Raw genomic sequence first — 25,122 nt, 5'->3', positions numbered from 1 at the left:
AGTCCGCACGGGCGGCCTTCCCAAGTTCCTACCTGTTGGGGCACCTGGTCTGAGGGGAGCAATCAGGTTTGTGCAACTGGCCTCTTGGCGTTCCACCCACCGTGCCCTCCGCTTTCCGCTGCGCCGCCGGCACCCACCTGGTCCCTGCCGACCTAGGCCCTGAGGCCCGGCCGCAGGCGCCGGGGATCCCCTCCCGGGGAATGGTGCTGGGGGTTCCCCGAGCCGGCACGGGCCCGAGGTGCAACTCCCTTCCCCGCACAGCCGGGAGAGAGCAAGGAACGCCCTGAAGGAGAGGGCTCGCCGGCGGAAAAAAAAGAACGTGCCCGTGCCCTGACGTGTGGGGACGCCCAGACAACCGGGAGAACCACCTAACCCTGCCCAGCACCAGGCCTCCCCTGCCCCTCAGAATTCCACTTCTCCTCAGCTTCCTCCCCTCAGGCCCCGGCTTCCTCCCCTCAGCCCTCGGCTTCCTCCCCTCAGGCCCCGACTTCCTCCCCTCAGCCCTCGGCTTCCTCCCCTCAGCCCCCGGCTTTCTCCCCTCAGTCTTCGGCTTCCTACCCTCAGCCCTCGGATTCCTCCCCGCAGCCCCGCGGCACGTGGTCCCTCCCCTCAACCCCGAGGCACGTGGCCCGGCCCCGCCCGGCCCCGCCCCTCCCAGCCCTCCAGTCCGCGGGCCCTTTCTTCCCAGCGCCGCTCGCTTCCTCTCTCGGTTCGCTCTTCCGCCCCCGTTCTCCATCGCCCTTTCGGATTGGTCGAGCGCACCGGGGCCGGGTTGGCCAATCGGCGAGCTGGGCTGGCGGGGATGGGCGTGGCCGCGGCGCCGGGGCCCTCACATCGAGGCTGCCTCCCCCTCTCAGCCGGCAGCACATTCCGCCGCCGTTGCCGCCGCCCGGCCCGCAGTTGTCTTCGCCGGAGCTGCCGTCGCGCCAGGGTTAGGGCGGGGGGCGGGCGGGGAAAGGAGGAGGAGGCCGAGGCGGGGGCGAGGGGGGAGGACGCGGCGGCGCGGCAGGCGTAGCGGCTCAGGCGGCGGCCGGTTCCTGGGAGTGTCGGTGCGGCGCGGTGGTTGGGCGGATCCCGCGGGGCCCGGGCGGGGGAAGGAGGCGCCGGCCCGGCCATGGCGGACAACGAGAAAGTGGACAACCAGCGGCTCAAGAATTTCAAGAACAAAGGCCGCGACTTGGAGGTAGAGTCGGGGGCGCCGCAGGGTGGGGGCCGGGGCCTGGGCCTGGGGCCGGTCTCCGCCGGGACTCGGAGCGCGGGCAGTCGGGGCGGGCGCCGCCGCCGGGCCGCGGGGGAATGGCGCTGGGCCGGCCGCTGCGTGACGCTTGTGCTCGCGCGCCGGGAAGTTTGTCGGGCCTGCTCCGCCTCCGCGGGAGCGACGTGCGGTGCGGCCGGTGCGGCCGGCGCGGCCTAGGCCCGCCCGGGGGAGTCGGCCCGGCGCGGCGGCCGCGAGGGGCCGGGCGGCGGGTGCGGGGCCGGCGTGCGAGCGCGGCGCGGCCGGGCCCGCTCCCCGGCCGCCGCGGAGGTTCCGGCCCCGGCTCGGCCCCAGGTTGGACGCCGCGCCTGCGGGGAGGGCGGCGTGGGGCGAGCGAGCGGGGCGCGGAAGTTCCTCGGCGAGGCCCCGGGCGGCCGGCGGCGTCCGAACTGCGGGAGCCGGGTTCCCTGTCGGGGGCGCGGTTCCCTGTCGGGGGCCCGGTTCCCTGTGGAAAGCCCGCGGGCGCGAGCGCCGCCCTGCCGACGGTAGCAGCCCTTGCAGCCGCCCGTTTGACCCTGGACGCGGCCGGTTCGGGACCCGGCTCGCCGGGTGCGCTCTTCAGGAGAGGCTCCCCTTCCTTCAGCCAGCCCTCGGCTCTCCTGACTCCCTCCTGCCGCGCTGCGAGCGCTGAGGTCCAGACGGGTTTACGGACCTGTCATCCCTCCACCTGCTGGTGCTGGGGGAGGGGGCGGGCTCCGGAATGGCCCAGTCACGTTCGATTATTAAAGAACGGAAAAAAAAGAAAAAGCTTCATTGTCTTAGCTGCTGCTGCTCTCGAAGTTCTCAGGCTACAAAAGGTGTGTGGGTTAGACACACGCAGAAATCCCTGCGATTTCTGGCAGAAGACGTGTTCCCTTCGGCCTTCAGACCGAGTGAATGGTGTGGGGAGGCTTTGGATGCCTCCCTTCTGCGTCCGAATCCAGGGCCTCTTTCTGAAGACACAGTGGTCGGTGGTGTGTTTTATGTTGCTTCTCTACACATTTTTATACAGAGGTCTTCAAATTCGCACCTTATGGTTTCTGAACTTAGAGCATTTGCTTGACTGAGTAATAACAATTTTGGGGGCTTTCCACAAAGCCATTGCATCTTTTTTTTTTGTTATTCAATCTTAATATAAGGTAGATTTTGCTGTTTTAGTGGCCATTCAATCTTACTATAAGGTAGTTTATACTGTTAATGGGTTTCAATATGGGAGTTAAGTGTCTGGGAATGTGGTTTATTTTAAAGCTAATCTTTGTGATCTTTTTATAAAAATTTAAATATTGATATATAATTTACATACTATAAAATTCACTCATTTAAATATACAATTTATGATTTTTAGTAAATTTTCCAGGTTGTGCAACAATGTGATGAACAATTTTTTATTATATTTATTTAGAATGAGAAAAAAAATCACTAATTGTAAATTTTAAAAAGCTGCCCAAGTACTACAAAGTTACAAAATCCTGAAAAATAGCAATTACATGCTTAAAAATATACTATAATCCTTTTTTTCTCTTTTCTGACTGGATTTTTTAAACAGCTTTATCCATTTTAGGGTGCAATTTAATGGTTTTTAGGGTATTCAGAGTTGTGCAGTCATCGCTGCAGTCAATTTTAGAATGTTTTCCTCAACCCAGAAAGAAACCAGTCACTCTCCAGTGCCTCCTCACCCCATCTCAGCCCTAGACAATCTCTGGTCTACTCTTTGTGTCTTCAGACTTGCCTATTGGGGGCATTTGATACAAATGGAATTACATTACATGGGATCTTTGGTGACAGGCTTCTTTCACGTACCATATTTTCAAGGTTGATCCATGTTGTGGTAGGTATTACTTACTAGCTCATTCCTTTTATTGCCGAGTAATAGTTCATTGTAGGAATATAACAGGTTTTGTTTATCCATTCATCTCAGTTGGTAGACAGTTGGGTTGTTTCCGCTTTTTAATTGTTATGAATAATACCTCTGTGAATATTCATACACAAGTTTTTGTGTACACGTTTCAATTTCTCTTGGGTATATACATACCTAGGAGTGTAATCGTCGGGTCATAAGGTAACTTAATGTTTATCCTGTTGACAGACTGTCAGACTATTTTCTAAAGCAGCTATCCCATGATCCTTATTTTTTAGATGGATATTTCCCATAACTCTATACCCCTTATTACTTGAGTAAAAATAAGACAAAGTAGTGAGTCTATAGTAAAAGAATATTGTGCTTTGTGATTCTTAAAAACGTAACTATAAATACACATTAGGCACATTTTTGAGAAGTTCATAGTGTCTTATGGGCGTCATCTGGTGACTTTGATATCCTCCTAAGTGCACTAAGGATAGGATTATTTTCACATTCTATATAGGGAAACGATGTATGACTTTGATGAAGAGTCATACTTTCTCTTAATTATGACTTACTCAGAGTCACATATATAGCTGTAATGAAATAGAAACATCTTTTATTACCCAAGAGAGCACTAGAGTGGTCTCCTTTGTGTATTTGTTAATTACACACATGCTTATATCTCTCAAAATGCCTGTTATGCCCGTGCCTCCCACCCCCGGGCCCATGGCTACTGTGTTGTGTTACAACAAGGTTTAGGAACAAATTGCTTTTTGGTTATGTCTTACCATGACATCTGAGAACCACATATGTAATTTAAAATTTTCTGCTAACCCTAACCCTGGTGGTGTAGTGGTTAAATGCTATGGCTGCTAACCTAAAGGTCAGCAGTTCAAACCTGCCAGGCGCTCCTTGGAAACTATGGGGCAGTTCTACTCTGTCCTGTAGGGTCTCTATGAGTCAGAATCGACTCGACTCCAACGGGTTTTTGGGTAGCCACATTAAACAAAAGTTAAAAGAAACAGGTGAATTAATTTTAGTAATGTTTATTTAGTCTAGTATATCCACACTAGCATTTCAACATGTGATCAGTGTAAAAAAATTTGGTAAGATTTTATGTTCTTTCCATACTAAGGAAACCCTGGTGGCATAATGGTTAAGTGCCACGGCTGCTAACCAAGAGATTGGCAGTTCACATCCGCCAGGCTCTCCTTGGAAAGTCTATGGGGGCAGTTCTCTTCTGTCCTGTAGGGTTGCTATGAGTTGGAATCGACTCGATGGCAGTGGTTTTTTCCATACTAAGTCCTCAAAGTCCAGTTTGTAATTTATACTTAAAGCATATCTCAGTTTGGACTAGTGCTTAAAAGCCACATATGGCTATGGCTGTCATGTTGTACAGCACAGATACAGAGGATAGCATATAGAGTGAGGTAATTGTATTACTTTTTGGTTAGAAATATCACCGTTTGTTTTATTAGAAATGATGACGAGTACAGAGTCCTAGGGTTTAGTTTCTCTCATCTCTAACTTTATTTGTGACCTTGGGGGAATCACTTAGTTTTATGGTTCTTTCATCCGTAAAACTAGAGGTACTTGATATCGGCTTCATGAGTGTTGTGAAGATTAATAGGTGAAGATGCCTGGCAATTCTCTATCACTTTCAACTTTCCTGTGTGGGAGGAGAGAGGGGATTTTATGAGATTAATTGTAATTCTCTTACTCTTATTTTGAGTTGGTTCTCTGTGTGCATATATAGCTTAAGTTACATTGAATTTACAATTAATGGGGAAATTTTTAAATACAGAGACGTGTAATTGCTTATATTCCAATCATTGATGGGCAGTTTGGGCTCAAGAAATGAGTGACCCTTCAAAAGTCATAATTTCTAAGTTATGTTGCTGAAACTGATGCATGACTTCTAGTGTACCGTTCTGGCTACTCCACAGTGTAACTTTAATGAAAGACAGAAACATCAAAGAAGGCATATGTGGATATTTCATTTAAAATAATTTTCAGAAACTGTCAGATGATACTCACCAAGACATGCCTCTTCACTAGTGTGGTAGAAGGATCACCACTATTAAAGAATAATAACCATAGAAAGGGTATACAAAGCAGCACAGGAAATGAATAGTGACCAATCTTCAAATAAAAAACTTGTCAGAATAAAGCAAACTGAGCTCATCTAGTTTATGTTTTAAGGAGCCCTGGGGGTGCATTGGTTAAGGGCTCCGCTGCTACCTGTGGCCCCAACCCACCAGCGGCTCCAAGAAAGAAAACACCTGGACCTGGCAATCTGCTGCTGTAAAGATTACAGACTAGGAGACCCTGTGGAATGGCTCTACTTTGGTACGTTGGGTTGCTGTGAGTCGAAATTGACTCAGTGGCATAGAACAACAAGAAGCTTGTTTTAAAAGTAGAGAGGAATGCTCTTGTAGATTTTTAAAATTATTTTTACAGACGTCCCTAGAGTACCCACGTTCAAATAGAGTTGATACATAAAGCCTAAATGTTACGAAAGTAATTACATCCTATAAAAAGGGAACTTCAGAATGCAATTTATCATAAATATAAAAGAATGTTAAAATGCTACATAATTAGAAACATGTGACTGTCCACAGAACATAAAATATCAAGTCAACCTGAACTTTTAAAATCATGTTAGCAAAATTACTTGCTTCGTTGGCAGAAGTTTAATAAATTGATGAACTGTTTTGTTTAGGCATAGCCTTAGTGATTTGCTAAACTGTACAGAGTGAGAAGCATTGTTAAGCTGTTAAGTCTGGTTAACTTTTAGAGACTGACCTCTCTCATCACAAATCTTGGACCATATGTACCATTCTTAAAATAACTACTGTCTTATTTTTCATATAATAGTCCAAGCATGTGACAATATGAAATATCTGATAAAAATATAGTTAAGAATTAATTATATGATGGTTTTTCTACTTCCTCTCACTTTTCATGTATGTAGTAAAATCTGTCCTTGAATCCTGATTTTGGAACAGAGGGAGGAGTGTGACGAGCACCTACTGTATATGCTTTTGATATAACTTCTGTATATGCTCTTAACTTTATTCTCATTTCTTGCAGTCTTATATAAATAGAAATTATTATTACGTTCATTTTAAAGAAGGAAAAAGTAGCTTAATAGCATAACAGTCAAGGGAATGATTTTAACTCGTGAGTTAAAGTAAAGCTTACCTTTTATTATGCCATACTACTTCCTTTGAACTTTTCTCAGCTTCTCTCAAAACAACAGTAATACAGGTCTAAAAAGCTGATGAAGAGAATAAATATGAAAGCACGTAGCACAGTAAGTGGGGTATAATAGGTGTTCAGTAAATGTTTCCCTTTTTCCCTAGAAAGGTTTTTGGAAATTGTGTATCATTTGTGGACATTAAGCAATAAAGAATACAATCAGTTTTTTATGCTTTCAGTTTAGGTTTAAGTACAAGGTACTAAAAATACAGGGGTGTTTTCTTCTACAGTTACATGAGAACAATCCTTACACTGATACCTACAAAATAAGGCAATATAGACTTGCTTGTAATGACTTTAGTTCAGAAGCTTTCAAACCTTTAGGGCCCAAGACCTGTTTACACTGTTAAAAATTAAGGCCCTCGAAGAGCGTTTGTAGGTTTCTATTGATATTTACCATTTTAGGAGTTAAAAATAAGAATTAAAAAAATTAATTCATTTAAAGTAATAAACCTGTTTTATATTAATGTAAGTGTATATTTATTGAAAAATAACTTTTCCCAAACAAAAAAAAATTACTGAAAAGAGTAACAATGCTTAACATTTTATCCACTTCTCTTTAACAGCTGGGTTCTCATATGTACTTCTGAATTCAGTCTTCTTTGTTATGCTGTTTAGGTTGAAGTATATAAAGAATATCCTCCTTCACACAAATAGGCAGTTGAAATAGAGTGTCTTAATAGCCTTTTCAGATAATTATGGAAATTATTCTTTATTACTACATGATAAAAAAAAAAACCAAACCCACTACCGTCGAGTCGATTCTGACTCATAGTGACCCTATAGGAGAGAGTAGAACTACTAGGTGATAGCTCCACAAATTGTAGCTTCATAAAGGTTAGTTGCAGTGCACATTCTGAAACCACGTCACGGAACTTTTATTACATGAAAATACACTGGTCTGTCTTGCACTTTGTATCTTATACCTGATTTTGTAACATCATGTAATGGTCATTTGGAAAGTATTGGACACAGTTCATCAAAAGAATAAGTACTGGAAATCTGTCAAACTCACAGTGCTGTATACGTGTGATGCGATTGATTACTTTTGTGTGTGGCCTTTCTAGCCATTGCCTTGTAACTCCCACCTTGGTGATTGGGCAGGTGATTGCGTGATAAGGTAATTGTGGTCCACCAAGGGGATTGGCCAGTCTTCCCTTAAAAAAAGAGCTAATTCCAGAGCAGAGAGGAGGATCCTACCACCACCAAGGAAGAACAGCTAGGAGCAGAGAGCACAATCCTTTGGATCCTGAATTCTTTTGCTGAGAAGCTCCCAGAAGTGGGAGACCGTGAGAGAGAGCAAGCTGTAACCTTGAAGATGGTGAGAAGTGGTGGCAGGAGAGACCCGGCAGCAGGGAGGTGGCCCCAGGCCAGGGAGGGGGAAAGCTGAATGCCTTTCGGCAGAGGCCTAGGGCCGGGGAGAGGCATGCCTACAAGTACAGCTGGGGAGAGGTAGTCCTGATGAAAGAACTGTATCCTGAGCATTCCTGAGCCTGCGCTGTAACTTCTGTCATAAACCCCGTAATCATGAGTGTGGTTTGAGAGTTCTCTGTGGCCGTTGCAGTGAATAATCAAACTCCCCAGAAAAGTAGAGAGTGCTGTGGGAGGGCCAGTTGGGGTCAAAATTGGTAAAGATGCCGGAGAGAGAAGGCATGTCTGACCGCGACCTCATGGGAATCAGCCTTGGGCGGTTGATCTTAGTTCTCCTTCCCCCTTGTGAAGTTAAAGGAGGTCAGGCACTGCCCTCATGTCATTTTTACAATACAGGTTTTCCAAAATTCAGAGTTGCACTTGAAAAGCTTGGATTTTATCATCAACAACTAGTACTGTTATTTGTAGTCCTTGAAACCATAAGCTCACATCATTTATTTTTGGGAAAACATCTGCCAGACACTAAGTCTGAATAACCATTATTTGTCTGTCATTTGTTTTTTCAAGTAGAGACAGTGTTCAGTGTAAAAAGTGGCTAGTTGAATTTGCAACTCAAACAATTGCACAAGTACTTTTCCTTGAGAACATCAACTGCAGGAGTGCGTATGCTGTAGAAGTGTTCTGTGCTAATTCCCATTTTTATCACATAGAATATTAGAAAGGGCCGGTGTTTAATAACAGTAATTTTTACTGCTCATCGAGGGCATCCTTCAGTGAAACTGGCCTTTTTTTTAACTTTAAAATAGTGACGACTAATTCATTGCCTTACATAAGCTAAGGCTTCAGCAGCTTTACCCACCATTGCATCAGTGCAAATGTTAACACAATAAAAAAAAGTACTGATGTTAATTAGTATTATTTTAAAAATAGTTTTGACCTTGTAGACCTTCAGGAAGAGTCTCAGAGCCCTGCTGAGGCATATGGACCAGACTTGTGAGAAACACATTCTTAGTTATTATACTTGGTTCTGTTAAAAGTGACTGTCATTTTTTAATTAGTGTATACTCTTAAAAGACACCAGAGTATAGGGGTTAAAGTATAGGCACCGTGGAGTCATTTAGACCTGGGTTTGAATACTGATTCTTCCATTTAATAGATATGGAAGTTACTTACTCTCCCTAAACCATTTCCCCTCCTGGAAAATCAGTAGAAATTCCTGCCTTATAATATCGTCAGAGATTAAATGAAACATATGTAAGTGCTTAACAGTGCCGGGCATATAATATAGAGTGAATGGAGACTTTTACTACTGTCAACTTCATCATAAACTGCATCTAAGTAAACTTCTCTGTCTTCTGTCAGAATAGCATTTTGTTTGTGATTCCTTGTATAGAACTATGTGCTGTAACCCAGAGGGCATCCCAGGAACTGGGGAAGCCTTCCTTTTCCCCCAACTTAGGCCCCAACGGAAAGCTTTTTTTTCCTCTCCCACCTGCTTCAGCCAAATTGTCACAAGATTACTAGTTTCTGGTTCCATTTCTCCAATCCTCTGTTGTAAGTAGGTTAATAGATACTTTGTTTTTGTAGATTTTAAAACTTTTCCCACAATATTGTAGATTTAACCAGAAAACATCTTTTATTCACATGCTTATTAGAGATCTGTGATTTTTCAAATTTTATCAGGTATTTGCTGATAATACAAGAATTGTTTGATTACTAAAAAGGTTAAACTTTTTTCTATGAGTGTTCATTCACAGGTAGAACAGGATTTGGTCACCTATCCCTTTTACTTTAAATTTAACTTATGCTCAAATGAATGTAAATTACATTTATAATAGTGGGGTTTTTCTGTTTTGTTTTTTTGCAAACCTGGAATTTCGGTAAATTTTTTTTAACAACTCAAAATCCTAAAGATAATGCATTTCCTAATTGGGTGGTGGACGTACTTTCTAATAACCCAGTAACCCAGTGCCCTCCAGTTGATTCCGACTCATAGCGACCTATCTCAGTTTTCTGTTCTTTGATGAAAGTTTATTTGCCTAATATCAACTCTTAATACTTGTTTTAGTTTTTATAGCGAATCTTTGTGGTTCTTTAAATTTGGTGTTAGATAAATTTTATTTAGTAGTTGTATCCTGAAAGCCTTACATTAAGTGGTCTCCTATTCACCATCCTTCCTGCCTCTTCCTTCACCTTGGTCCTTTCTAGCCAGTTTCAGCTGTTACTGGTTCAGAAAAATAAGCAAAATATGTTCTTAAGAATTTCAAGTTATTTGCATTCCTCCTGTTGCTTTAGTAAATATGAAACACAAGTATTTTCTTGAATACTTTTAAATAATGGCTTTAAGGATACTATAAAGTCCTTTCAGATAATGTCGATATTAAAAGTTAGGGCTGATACTTTAGGTTAAAAGAGCTGATCTATTTTAGGGAACGAAAACCCAGCTCAGATTAGTTTTGGCATAACGGGGGTATCTGGCTCTCATTACAGGGGTAAGTGAGAGCTAGAGCTGGCATTTAATAAGAGGAAAGTGCCAGTGAAAGTCTAGGAAGGGGCCTGAATGGCCAGTCTTTTTTTTTTTTTTTTTAATGGTTTTTGTTGTTGTTGACAATGCGCAGCAGAACATACACCAGTCCAACAATTTTTACATGCACAATACAGTGACATTGACTACATTCTTGAAGTTATGCAACCACCCTTCAACCCTTTTTCTGAGTTGTACCTCCTCCGTTAACATAAACTCATTGACCCGTACGTTTTCTACTAATCTTGTGAGTTGCTGTTGTCGGTTTGGTCTTTTGGCCAAACTCTGATTGCATGCTTATACTAAATCACCATGGGCTGAGGAATACAGTACTGTGATTGGCCATGATGAGGTCATGTACCATGTGTCCAGCTGTGTGTGGGGCGGGGGGATGAGACGGTATTGGTAGCTCCACTTTAAACCACAGGTTGGCCACAAGAATGAGGGGTCTCTTAGAATAAGAAGAAAGGAGGAAAAAAGGCCTGTTGAAGACTATAAAGTGCCACCATGCAGTACAGATACACAGTGGCTCCTTATTTCACCTCTGAGTATTACGTGGAGGTGTTCATTGTGTTACAAGCATATACTTTTTCCCAACTCCCTTTTGTTCTCTAGCTTTAAAAGAGTAACAATTTTTAAATGATAAAAAGCTTAGTTAAGACCAATAAACAAATGCTAAGGTGAACATCATCATTAGTCATTAGGGGAAACGCAAATAAAACTACAATGAAATTATCACCTCCCACCCACCAGGGTGGGTATAATCAGAAAAGTAAAAAATAAAAGGTTGGTAAGCCCTGGTGGCACAGTGGTTAAGAGATCAGCTGCTAACCAAAAGGTCGGCAGTTCGAATCCACCAGCTGCTCCTAGGAAACCCTATGGGGCAGTTCTGCTCTGTCCTGTAGGGTCACTGTGAGTTGGAATCCACTCAATGGCAACAGGTTTTTTTTTTTTTTTTAGGGTCGTGGAGAAATTGGAGCCCTCATACATTGCTAGTGGTAATGTAAACCAGTTCAGCACTTTGTAATAATAGTTTGGTAGTTCCTCAAAAAGTTAAACAGAATTTCTGTGTACCCCAGCCATTCCACTCCTAAGCGTATAACCAAGAGGATTGAAAATATACGTTTACCTAGAAACTTGTACGTGAATGTTTATAGCAGCATTATCCATGATGACCCAGAAGTATAAATACCTCAAATGTCTATCAGCTGATAAATGAATAAACAAAATGTGGTATGTCCGCATGCAAACCCAGTGCCGTCGAGTCAGTGCCAACTCATAGTCATCCTGTAGGGCAGAGGAGAACTACCCCGTCGGGTTTTCAAGGCTGTGAATCTTTTTTTTAATTTTTTTTTTTTATTGTACATTAGGTGAAAGTTTACAGAACAAACTAGTTTCTCATCAAACAGTTAGTACACACATTGTTCCATGACATTGGTTAACAACCTCATGACATGCCAACACTCTCCCTTCTCAACCCTGGGTTCCCTATTACCAGCTTTCTTGTTCCCTCCAGCCTTCCAGTCCCTGCCCCAGGGCTGTGCACCCCTTTAGTCTTGTTATATCCCGTGGGCCTGTTCAGTCTTTGGCTGAAGGGTGAACCTCAGGAGTGACCTCATTATTGAGCCAAAAGGGTGTCGGGGGCCATACTCTCAGGGTTTTTTCAGTCTCTGTCAGGCCAGCAAGTCTTTCTTTTTGAGTTAGAATTTTGTTCTACGTTTTTCTCTAGCTCTGTCCCGGACCCTGTCAGAGCAGTCAGTGGTGGTAGCCAGGCACCATCTAGTTGTACTGGTCTCAGTCTGGTGGAAGCTGTGCTAGATGTGGTCAGTTAGACCTTTGGGCTAGTCTTCCCTTGTATGTTTAGTTTTCTTCGTTCTTCCTTGCTCCCGAAGGGGCGAGACCAGTGAAGTATCCTAGATGGCTGCTCACAGGCTTTTAAGACTCCAGGCGCTACTCACCAAAGTAGAATGTAAAACATATTCCTTGTAAACTATGTTATGCCAGTTGAGCTGGATATTCCCAGAGACCATGGTCCCCACAGCCCCCAGCCCAGCAGTTCGGTCCCTCAGGGCGTTTTGGATGTGTCTCTGGAGCTACCATGACCTTGCCTTGTACAAGTTGTGCTGGCTTCCCCAGTATTGTGTACTGTCTTAACCCTTCACCAAAGTTTCTACTTATCTATTAAGTGCTTTTCCATCCCCGCCCCTTCCCTCCCTCATAACCATCAAAGATTGTTTCATTTTATATATAGACCTTTTTATGAGTATTTACAGTAGTGGCCTCATACAGTATTTGTCCTTTTGTGATTGATCTGTTTCACTCAGCGTAATGCCCTCCAGATTCGTCGTTGTTCCTTATTGTGTAACACTCCGTTGTGTGTATGTGCCACAGTTTATCCAGTCATCTGCTGATGGGCATCTAGGTTGATGGGCACCTTGGCTGTTTCCATCTTTTTGCCATTGTGAACAGTCCTGCAGTGAGTATGGGTGTGTATATGTCTGTCTATGTGACAACTCTTATTTCTCTAGGGTGTATTCCTAGGAGTGGGATTTCTGGATCATATATTATTTCTATTTCTAGCTTTTTAAGGAAGCGCTATGGAAACGCTGGTGGCGTAGTGGTTAAGTCCTACAGCTGCTAACCAAAGGGTCGGTAGTTCAAATCCGCCAGGCGCTCCTCGGAAACTCTATGGGGCAGTTCTGCTCTGCCCTATAGGGTTGCTATGAGTCGGAATTGACGCGACAGCACTGGGTTTTGGTTTAAAGAAGCTCCGTATTGTTTTGCAAAAAGGCTGTATCATTTTGTATTTCCACCAGCAATGCACAGGAGTTCCGATCTCCCTGCAGCCTCTCCAGCATTTGTTATTTCCCGTTTTATTGATTCGTGCCAGTAAGGCCGGGGTGAGATGGTATCACATTGTGGTTTTGATTTGTTATTTCTCTAATAGCTAAAGGTCGTGAGCATTTCCTCATGTGTCTCTTGGCTGCTCAGATATCTTCTTTGGTGAAGTGTCTGTTCATTTCCTTTGCCCATTTTTTAATTGGATTATTTGTGTTTTTGTTGTAGAGGTGTTGGATTTTCTTGTAGATTTTAGAAATTAGACTTTTGTCTGATTTGTAATAGCCAATTTTTTTTTCCCAGCCTGTAAGTTCTCTTTTTATTCTTTTGGTGAAGTCTTTTGATGAGCCTAAGTGTTTAATTTTTAGAAGATCCCAGCTATCCAGCTTATCCTCTGGCGCTTGTGTGCTGTTCGTTGTGGTTTGTATTCTGTTAATGCCGTGTATTAGGGCCTATGAATCTTTTAAGGAAGCAGACTACCACATCTTTCTTTTGCGGAGCTGCTGGTGGGTTTAAGATGCCGACCTTTCGGTTAGCAGCCGAGCGCTTTAACCACTGCACTACCAGGGCTCCTTATATCCATACAATGGGATATTATTTGGCCATAAAAAGCAATGAATTAGTGATACATGCTCCAGCATGAATGAGCCTCGAAAACATGCTGCGTGATAGAAGCGAGTCACAAAAGATCATATATTGTATACTTTCATTTATTATATAAAATGTCCAAAATAGACAGATTTGAAGAGACAGAACGTACATGAGTGGTTGCCTAGAGCTGAGGTAGTTGGAGGAATGGAGAGTGACTACTAACGGGGAAAGGGTTTCCTCAAGGTGTGATGAAAGTGTTCTGGAATTAGACAATGGTGATGTGCAACTTTGTGAATAAAGTACCTACCACTGAATTGTACGCTTTAAAGGAGTGAATTGCATGGATTGTATCTCAGTGAAGCTGTTATTTATTTTTAACAAAGAATCAAGACAAATGAGTGGGGGTCGGGTTAGCTTTCCACTACCTTAGGGTCACTGGGAAACTCTAAGCAGCTCTTTTTCACTGACTTCCTCTTCTGTTCTTCCCTGTATTGAATTCATTTTTTCTGCAAATATTTCTTCAGCATCTGTGTCCCAGTTCTGTTGCAGGCAGTGAGGACAGAACAATGAATAACAAAGGCTGAATCCCTATTCTAAGGGAGCTTACATCCTAGCGCAGGTCAAGATCGCTCAGATCTCTGACCTTAAACTGATCCTGTGGAAATATTCAACCATTGTGAGCTAGGGTTGTAGCGCCTCCCTTATCTTTCTTTCCTAAACTCGATTTTGCAACAGATAATCTTTTAACTTGAAGGGAAAGGAAATCCTAAATATTTTGTGTCAGATATATAGCTCTTCCCTTGGGATTTATGGGAAAGCTTGATTTTGAGAATGAGAAGACCTTGGATTGCATTTCGATAGCTATATGCAACTAAAACGAACAAACAAAAAAAACCCTTGCCATTCCGACTCATAGCGACCCTATAGGACAGAGTAGAGCTGCCCCAGAGGGTTTCCATGGAGTGGTTGGTAGATTAGAATTGCCAGCCTTTTGGCTATCAGCTGGAGCTCTCCATAGCTCTTAGCTTCTGTGCCACCAGGGCTCCTTGTGCCAGTAGAAAAGTTTAATAATTTTTTTTTTCAGCTTCAATTTCAACATCTGTAAAATTAAAATTCCACCTTCGAGGTGCTTGTTTTGATTAGGCTCTTAAAGAATGTAAAACCAAGGAGCACCTGGTGGACTCAAACTGCGGACCTTTGGGTGAGCAGCCGTAGCTCTCAACCACTACACCACCAGGGTTTCCTTAAGAATGTGAGGAGCACCCTTATTCTGACTAGCTTTAAAGTAAAGGTGTGGAGTGTTAGGAAAGGGAAGGGACCAATTCTCAGAGTATCCAATCTACTTTAGTATGAGTGTCCTGCTGGTAGGAACTCATAGATCTTGACTGCTGTACTGTTCTGGCAGCTGCTAACTCAGCTGCAAAGTTGTCTTTTTTTTTTTTTTTTTTTGATACTGGCTTAGTCCTTATGTAATACTGTGTTAAATTACTAAGAGAGGGAATCTGACTGAGCTGATAAGCTCTGCCCAAGCAGCATCAGATAGTTTTTTATCGCAGACCTGCGCATAGATGGGCTTCCCTGGAGTCAGGTGCTTTTCCTTTTACCACCAGTCAGCTGTGGTGTGTCGCTGGGGAGGGGGTGGGCGAGGGATGTCACATGATAAGGAGCGCCCTTTGACTGCTTCTGCAGCAGCATCTCCAAAAAGAGCAGTTTCTCTTTAGACATTTTAAGTGTGACATTATTTAGTTAATGTGACTTCTGTTAATCTTCTACACACTGTTCTAATCTAGGGCAAATCATTATTACCCCATCTCTCCACAGTGGTCACCTTGTTTCTGCTGTTACTCCTTTCCAGCTTATAAAATAACCATTGTGGTTCTTTAAAAACATAAATCATGCCCACCCCTTCCTCTACTTCAGTAGCTTCTTATTGTATTTAGAATAAAATCCAAACTCTTTACTGAGATCTTCAAGGCCTTGGCAAATCTGGTCCCTGGCTACCTTTCCAACATCTCTCACTTCAGAGAGACCATCCCTGAACAAGCTAATTAAAAGTTTAGCACATTAAGATGTTTTCTAGTTACAACCTCATCTCAAATCAAGGACTTGTGTTTTTCTGGGGTTCTACGAAAGGGGTATAAAAGAAGGCTGTTTTTTTTAAGTTAGCCCTTATGTTACAGAGCAGGCTGTGTATCGTACATGCAAATATAATAGTTGTTTAGCAGCATACCTTGCCTCTACTCACAAGATGCCAGTACTTCCCTCTCCCCTCAGTTGTGGCAACCAAAAATGTCTCCAGAATTGCCAAATGTCCTGTGAGTGGCAAAATTGTCCCAGAATAGAACCAGTGGTACACAGTTACTTCAGTAAATGTCCCAGAGCACCATTGTCATTCTCACTGTTCTACTTAGAAACTTCTATTGGCTTCCTGTTATCTTACACAAGAGGCAGTCAGCAGTTCTTAATAAGCTAGACATTTCAGGCTCTCAGTTTAGTTTAGCAGATACATTTGAGTGTTTGCTGCATATGAGGAACTCTTAAATGCCAGTGAAGATGCAAACATAAAATTTCCTGACCAAATTAGTGCTTACTTTTTTAGTTTATGACTCCCTATGCATATAACTTCATCTCTGACTCTCCTACCACTTCAGGTAGGTGAACCCCCTTCACCTTTAGCATTTAGTACTGCATTCTATCTTTGGTTTTGTTGGGTCCCTATTGGAAACACCTTCTAGTCTTCCCTTTACTTTCCCATTTTTTTATTTATGCTTACAAGTCGAACTTAAGCCTCCAGGCCTTGGTTAAATTTTCCCTAATCTCATCAATTCATATCACTCCTTCCTTTATTGAACTCTTAGTTATTTCTGTACCCATGTTTGGATATTTTGTTTTTACTTGTCATGTTTTTTGTAGAGAAAAGAGAATTGCAAAGGATATGTATGGCATTATGCCATTCATGTAAAAAAATTTTAAATATATAAAACTATTATTGACATACAGTAAAGACATGAGAATTACACTAATGAAATCAGAAAAGGGATTGCTTCTGGAGGAAAAAGAAAATGAGAGAATGGAGAGCGTTGAGGATGTAATGAGATTTTAGCAGTATCTATAGCATTTTATTTTTATTTCTTTAAAAATCAAATATGACAAACAGTAACATTTATTAGTACATAGGTATCTGTTATGATTTTCTATACTTTTATATTTTACACATTTTGTGGTTGATTTTTAATTAAGTTCATTCTTGTAGAAGTGGCTGATTTGGAAAGTTCTGTGTTAAAATGTAGTCTGCTCCATTGGCTGCATTGTAGAAGGAACACTTATGGACACTTGACACAAATTTAGTCAAAGGCATGTCCCAGAAATACCACAACTTAGTCAAAAGTAGGACTTTGTCCGCAGAGTGACTTAAGCAAAGGAGGGCAGGAGAGTGGATTTTGTTTTTGTTTGGTGAGATCTCAGTGTTTTATGAAATGCTGGGACATTTGTTTCTACGACAGCGATTAGCCGTATTAAATTTGTAAAGTAAGTGGATGTGTATTTAGTAATCCAGTGGTTAGTTCTCAGCTCTCTTCTTATTTCACCTGTTAGTAGCATGTGACACAGTTAATCATGCTTCCTTGAGAAATAATTTTTTCCCTTGGTTCCGGATTGTCACAGATCCTGGGTTGCCTTAATTCTGAATTCCCCCGGGTTGTGCTAACTCACAGAGCATCCCACCTAGTCTCCTAGCTTTAAATAGCATGTATATACTGATGCCTTCCTAAGTTCATATTTATAGGCCCAGTGTCTCCCTTGAACTCCAGACTCAGTTCACTACTTGACAGCTTATTTTGATACCATTGTATGCACCGTAAACGTAGCGTGTCCAAAACTGATCATGTCCTACTTCAGTGAATGGCAGTTGCTTGGGCCAGAAATCTTGAAGCCATCATTGTCTCCTCTTTTTCAGTCTTATTAAGTCTATTAGCAAATTTTGGAGGTTTGATTTTTAAAATATATCCAGAATTCAGCTGCATCCCACAACGCCCACTGCCACCACTCAGGTACAAGCCACTGTTCTCTCTTGCCTGGATTACTGCAGGTACAGCGTATTGCCAGCACAGCCCCTGGGATTATTCCGAGTCGGAATGCCCAAACCCACTGGGAGTAAATGCCAAAATGGCCCATCCATTTCCTACTACTTTCATTGCCTGTCGCCTGCCTCCTTGCTTTAAATTCTTTCATATTTAGGCCTCTTTTACTTGCTAATCCCTCTACCTTGAATTAAAAAAAAAAACCAAATACCCACATGGCTTTGTGTACTCACTTACTTTCTTAAGGTATTTATTTAAAATTATCCCCCTTCCCTGCTTTATATTTTTCTCCCTAATATTTATCACCATCTTGTACACTATACATTTTAGTTTTATTTATTGTCTCTTTCTTCCCACCTAAAATATAAGTTCCGTGAAAGCAGGAAATTTTCTCATTTCGTTCCCTACTATATCATTAACAGGAGCCCTGGTGGCACAGTGGTTAAAGCAATCAACTGCTAACCGAAAGGTCAGCGGTTTGAAACCACCAGTGACTCCTCAGGAGAAAGATGTGGCAGCCTGCTTCTGTAGGGATTTACAACCTTGGAGACCCTGTGGGGTTGCCGTGAGTTGCAGTCGACTCGACGGCAGTAGGCTTCTGGGGTTATATCCTTAACGCCAAGAACTATGTAGGACATAGTTCAGTAAACATTGTTGGATGAATGAATAGCTTTCCATGTAGATGTACATATCTGTTTAGTTTTGTGAGCATAACTAAAGAGTTATGCTTTTAAAATAGTAAAGTAATTCAGTAATTTGGCTTTTAATGAAGGTTTTTCGTTTGTTTTTTATTGCCAAGTTCGAAGTCATTGAAATAAGCTTACAAGTAAAAATTAAAGAATTTTTTTTAAATAAACATTGAGGGAAAAGGGAAGGAAAAATATCTGAAGATAGACAAAAGTACATAAGAAAAGCAGACTAAAATGAAAAAGTAGTGTAGTATAAAGAACATTGAATTGGGCCCCAGCTATCTGAGCCTTGGTATTTTGGGGAAGTCAGTTATAAAATTCTATAATGCTATTTGTTTAATTTTTTTTCCATAGGAAAACCATGAATTTGAATGTTCTTTAATCATATAGCATAGAAGGAAAGCATTCCTTAATCGTGTTTCATTTTAACCTGATGTTGTTTGGTAAATGGAAAAAAAGAATTGTTTTTCTTATCTGAGAATACACCAGATCAGCAGAGAAATCATATTTTTATTTTCATTATGTTCATAATAATATGTTAAGTTTCAATGCTTATAATTTGAATGTAGGTCATTTTAAAGTATGGCTTCTGTAGACTAAAATTATTTCTTAAAACTCTTGCAGTAGCTTGTCAAAGTTAACTTTCTGGCTTCCTACCCTACGCATCTGTTATACTGTGGGGGCTTGTGTGTTGCTGTGATGCTGGAAGCAATGTCACCGGTGTTCAAATACCAGCAGGGTCACCCGTACCGGACAGGTTTCAGCTGAGCTTCCAGACTAAGGCAGACTAGGAAGAAGGACCCGGCAGTCTACTTCTGAAAAGAATTAGCCAGTGAAAACCTTATGAACAGCAGTGGAACATTGTCTGATAATAGTGCCGGAAGATGAGCCCCCCAGGTTGGAAGGAGCTCAAAATACAACTAGGAAAGAGCTGCCTCCTCAAAGTAGAAATGACCTTAATGACATGGATGGAGTCAAGCTTTCAGGACCTTTATTTGCTGATGTGGCATGATTCAAAATGAGAAGAAACAGCTGCAAACATCCATTAATAATCAGAATGTGAAATGTATGAATCTAGAAAAATTGGTAACCATCAAAAATGAAATGGAATGCATAGACATCAATATCCTAGGCATTAGTGAGTCGAAATGGGCTGGTACTGGCCGTTTTGAATGGAACAGTCATGTCGTCTATTGTGCCAGGAATGACAGCTTGAAGAGGAATGGTGTCGCATTCATTGCCAAAAAGAACATTTCAAGATTTATCCCGAGTAGGATAATATCCATATGCCTACAAGGAAGACCAGTTAATACAAATAGGATTCAAATTTACCCACCAACCACTAAGGCCAAAGATGAAGAAATTGAAGATTTTTACCAACTTCTGCGGTCTGAAATTGATCAAACATACAGTCAGGATACATTGATAATTACCAGTGACTGGAATGCAAAAGTTGGAAACGAAGAAGGGTCAGTAGTTGGTAAATATGGTCTTGGTGAGAGAAACAATGCCAGAGATCGCGTGATAGAATTTTGCAAGACCAATGACTTCTTCATTGCAAATACCTTTCTTCATCAACATAAACGGCAACTATACACATTGACCTCAGTCCCTGGAGAAGGATATCATGCTTGGTAAAGTAGAAGGTCAGCGAAAAAAAGAAAGACCCGCAGTGAGCTGGGTTGATATGATGGCTGCAACAATGGGCTCAAACGTAACGATTATGAGGGTGTCGCAGGACCGGGTAGTGTGTGCTTCTGTTGTACGTAGGGTCACTGTGAGTCAGAAGTGACTCGTTAGCACCTAACAACAGCCCTAAATTTAGTTTCAAAGCCCTCTTTACTTACATTTACTCTACCTCCATTAATCTTTTCACTAGTTGAAAAGAGGTAAGAACTTTGTTCTGTTTATGAAGACTTTTGCCCATCACCAATAGTACTAATTAGATCTTTTCTCCATTACCGCTACTACTAATACATACTCTCTCTTAGGTAATAAATCCAGTTTGAAAATTAGAACTAAACTTCCTACTTAAATGAACTTTTCTAAACCAAAGATTAGATGTTTTTAACTAGACTAGACGTCAATTATTGACCCATTCGAGTAAGCTTTTAACAATATTGGGCATTTAAAATTTTCCCTTTTAATGTCATAAATGTAAAATTCAGAGTTTATCTGCTAATCACATGCAGTTCGTCAGCACATATACTATCTGGCAGAGGTATAAATAAGCACCATGGGGGCTGGTGGTGAAGAGATGTACAAGTACAGATGAAAGGAGGGAGAAATAGGAAAAAAATGGGAAAACAGACTTCTGTAGTTATGCTATTCTTAACTGTTGATATACTACATTAATTGGGTTGAGCAGCTGTTGTACCTACTAAGTATGTCTCTTGCAATAATCATCTGTGTTTAAAACACCAGTAACTCACTTTTCTCTGAAATGCCGTATAGCTTATGATAGATACGGTTACTAGATTTGGCTTCTTGACTGTCTTTCCATTCCTGGCTTCTGACATTCTTCAAAACATCTCTGCACATGCCATCTTTTGTAATTCTCTCTTTGTATATGCTGTCTTTTCTACCTAGAATGCCTTTCCTTTAAATGGCCTTCTGGAAGATTCCACTTACATATCGTCTTTAGTATTGTCTGCTGTCAGGGTACCTTGTGTGCACATTATAACACATTTACAGTTATTAAATGAGTTAAGCCATTTAACATGCTTAGAATGGTGTTTGGCACCTAATATTTACTAAATATTTGGTCTTGTTATTTTACTGAATTATAATTGTATTTCTGTACCGTAAGAGTATTACTTCCTTAAGGGCCTGGATATGTTATGTCTGGTGCATCTTTGTATTTCTAGTGCCTGGCAGATAGGCGAGTTGGTAAATGTTTGAATGAATGACTGAATCATTCCAGGAGGCTCTAAATGGTGTAGTCATAGAAGAGTAACCCCTGCTGGGCAGATGTGTGTGTGATTTTTTACAACTTTATAGAGATATATAGATACATATTTGTTTGTTTTTTTTGTGCTTTAAGTGAAAGTTTACAAATCAAGTCAGTCTCTCATACAAAAATTTATATATACCTTGGTGTATACTTCTAATTGCTCTCCCCCTAATGAGACAGCACACTTCTCTCCACTCTCTATTTTTGTGTCCTTTCGGCCAGCTTCTGACCCCCTCTGCCCTCTCATCTTCCCTCCAGACAGGAGCTGCCCAGAGAGTCTCACGTGTCTACTTGATCCAAGAAGCTCACACTTAACCAGTATCATTTTCTATCCCATAGTCCAGCCCAGTCCCTGTCGGAAGAGTTGGCTTTGGGAATGGTTCCCACCTTGGGCTAACAGAAGGTCTGGGGACCATGACTTCCGGGGTCCTTCTGGTCTCCGTCAGACCATTAAATCTGGTCTTTTTACGAGAATTTGAGGTCTGCATCCCACTGCTCTCCTGCTCCCTCAGGGGTTCTCTGTTGTGTTCCCTGTCAGGGCAGTCATCGGCTGTGGCCAGGCACCATCTAGTTCTTCTGGTTTCGGGCTGATGTAGTCTCTGGCTTATGTGGCCTTTTCTGTGAGATATAGTTTACATATCCTAAAATTCACCTGTAAACTAAACTATGCAGTTCAATGATTTTTAGTTAAAATTTCAGGATTGTGTGCAGCCGTTACCACAGTCCAGTTTTAAACTATATCCCATCACCTCGAAAGAGATTCCTCCTGCCTGTTTAATTTTTAAAATTTTTACTTTCTCTTGATTGTAGTGCTGTTAACTAGTAATCTTCCTAGGGTATGAATGACAGTCAGGCTGGGTGAAATAAAATCAAAAGTATTGTATTTCTTTGTATGATGAACTCTAGGAAGAATTAAAGCTAATTCTAAAGAATTAATGAGAAAAAATTTAAGAGTTTCTATAAGTTTCTTTCCTGAAATTAAGTCTTAGCTAATCTAAATCCTGTTACTTTTTGTTCAAGAATATTCAAAACATCTGAATTTCATGAAATATATTATTGCATGAACATATTGTAACTTAATGACTTTTTGGATTTTTAAAGAACTGTGTATTGGTTAAACTCACCTGAAAATTAAAAGAAATTAAGTAGCCACTAATTGGAAAGAAAGTACTAGACCCCACACCCCAGAAGAGCAGAGAAAGTGTTCAGCACCTAGTTGGGCACATAGTAAATATTTGGGACCTTAGTAAGTATTTGTTAAATATAAATGACAATCCTTTTTGATAGAGATAGCGTTCTGTATTTATGTGAGATTAATTCGTTTGAATTTTTTGGGAAAATTTCTTGTCCTCTTTTGCCTGAATTTAGAATTTTGTAACTGTATGACAAAGAAATAAAACATTGTAGGTGATCTGCCCTCATTTACAGCCTTGGTCCTTTAGATAGCTCTCTTTGTCCCATAAGCCATTTGGCAAGTTTGGCAGCTTTTTTAAATTCTAAGGTTAGTGACCCTATAGGACAGAGTAGAACTGCCCCGTAGAGTTTCCAAGGAGCGCCTGGTGGATTCGAACTGCCGACCTTTTGGCTCGCAGCCGCAGCACTTAACGACTGCGCTACCAGGGTTTCCATTCTAAGGCTTACTACTTGCTATATCAGTGTAAAACCCCATTGCTGTCGAGTCGATTCCAACTCATAGCGACCCTATAGGACAGAGTAGAACTGCCCCTTAGGGTTTCCAAGGAGCTCCTGGTGGATTTGAACCGCTGACCTTTCAGTTAGCAGCCGTACACTTAACCACTATGCCACCAGGATTTCCTGTAAGTAGTGGAAATTCACAACTATTATATCTGTGTGTATGATACACAGCCTGCTCTCTAACGTAAGGGCAAACTTAGAAAAAACATCCCTCTCTTTATACCCCTTTCGTGGGACCCAGAGCCCTGGTGGCATGGCAGTTAAGAGTCTGGCTACTAACTAAGAGGTTGGCAGTTTGAATCCACCAGCTGCTCCTTAGAAACCCTGTGGGGCAGTTCTACTCTGTCCTATAGGGCCGCTATACGTCAGAATCAACTCGACACAATGGGTTTGGTTCATGGGATCCGAGAAAAATAAGAGTCCTTAATTTGAGATGAGGTTGTGACTTGAAAATGCCTAAATATCTAATACCACTTTTGAGGGTTTTTTTTTTTGCAATAAAAAACATGGATAAATGCTGCCAAGCTGAGGTGCATAGACTACTTTTCTACCAGTTTATTCAGTGTTCTCTTTATCTTGGAGGTGGTAGTTTTTTGTTTGTTTTTTTAAGGGAAAAAAACTCTTTTCTTACTCTATAATAAAAGGATTGTCAAATCTCTTGTTTTACAATTCCTGTAGGTAGTAATAGACTCAGTCTTATGTACAACTACAGTGTTAAATTGGTTTAACAAATCCTTTATTCATAATTTTGTATTATCAGAAATTCCAAATTTAGTAATAAGATTCACTATAATGGAAAAATTCTTTTTGGGGTAAACAAAATATGGAAATTTACAGTAATTATTTTGAATTTAACAGTTCCTCTACTGAAAAGTTAGTCAGAGTTCATTCTACCTTAATCCTGCTACTTTGGATGGAGCAGTCAGTAATAAAAGACTAGAGATACCTCTCTCCCTCAGAATTCCACCTTATTTAATTTATTGAATAGTAGTACGTTTTATAAATTTTATTTTCTTTGTATGGTTTTTTTGTTTCCTAGAGTCATTCATTGATTTTTGTTTTTTGCTTTTTGTGATACTGTGCAAAGCCCTTGCCTTGATAATAGTTGTTTTTAGCCGCCATCAAGTTGGGGCCTACTCATGGCAACCTCATACACAATGGAATAAAATGCTACCTGGTTCTGTGCCATCCCCGTGATCAGTTGTGGATCAGACTGTTGTGATCCATCGTAGGGTTTTCATTGGCTGATTTTGGGAAGTTGATCTCCAGGCCTTACTTCTTAGTCCATTGTAGTCTGGAAGTGCTGCTGAAGCCTGTTCAGCATCATAGCAACACACCAAGTCTCCACTGACAGATGGTGGCAGCTGTGCATGACATCTCATGACGGCAAGAATTGTACCACTGAACCCACAGTGCTACAGTCTTGGTAATAGTACTTTTGATTTAGTGTGAACCAGAGACTCTGAAGCTGGCTGGAACTATATTTGGTTTTAAGACTTGTAGAAGACAACATGGCTTAGTGATTAAGTATATGGGCCTTGTATCCAACTGTCTGGGTTCTAATGTAATGTAATGCTAGCTGTCACACTTACTAGCCATGTGACCTTCGACAAGTTACTTAACCCCTCTAAGCCTTAGTTTCCTCATTTGTAAAAAGAAATATTTCTTCTTATACCTATAATAATTAAATGAGATAGTGAATGTTAAAGCTCCTATTGTAGTGTTTTGACTATTTTATTCATTTTGCAGCCTACTTACTAAATTTTAAATTGAGTCTTGATATTTTTAAAATCCATATCTGTATCAGAGCTCTGAAGATCACTCAAGCTTCACTTAAGCAAAGATAAATTGATCTGACAAAAAAAAATTGCGATAAAAGATTTATGCGTATGTAAGATTAGCTAAGACATTTTGAGAAAGAATGTTTTAGTTTCCTACTGCTGCCATAACAAAAAATACCAGAAATGGGTGGCTTTAAAAAACAGTTTTGGAGCTTGGAAATCCAAATCAGGGCATTGGCTTTGGGGGGAGTCCTTCCTTGTAG

At 41.4% G+C, this 25,122-nt stretch overlaps 1 protein-coding gene across 2 annotated transcripts in view; it reads left to right on the top strand.

Moving 5' to 3' along the window:
• The first annotated feature begins 1,018 nt into the window (after positions 1–1,018).
• Positions 1,019–25,122, top strand: part of KPNA4 (karyopherin subunit alpha 4) — an 80,940-nt gene continuing 56,836 nt past the window's right edge. Inside the window, exon 1 of one of the 2 annotated variants that reach the window (XM_064275667.1) lies at positions 1,019–1,183. In XM_064275667.1, coding sequence (XP_064131737.1) covers positions 1,115–1,183 — 69 coding nt within the window. In that variant the 5' untranslated portion in view covers positions 1,019–1,114. The remainder of the gene's footprint in view (positions 1,184–25,122) is intronic. The other variant, XM_010595924.3, reaches the window with a different exon arrangement.

This window comes from Loxodonta africana, chromosome 23 (genome assembly GCF_030014295.1).
Source record: "Loxodonta africana isolate mLoxAfr1 chromosome 23, mLoxAfr1.hap2, whole genome shotgun sequence".
In the NCBI taxonomy this organism is placed as follows: Eukaryota; Metazoa; Chordata; class Mammalia; order Proboscidea; family Elephantidae; genus Loxodonta; species Loxodonta africana.
This window is presented reverse-complemented; position numbering and strand designations above follow the sequence as displayed.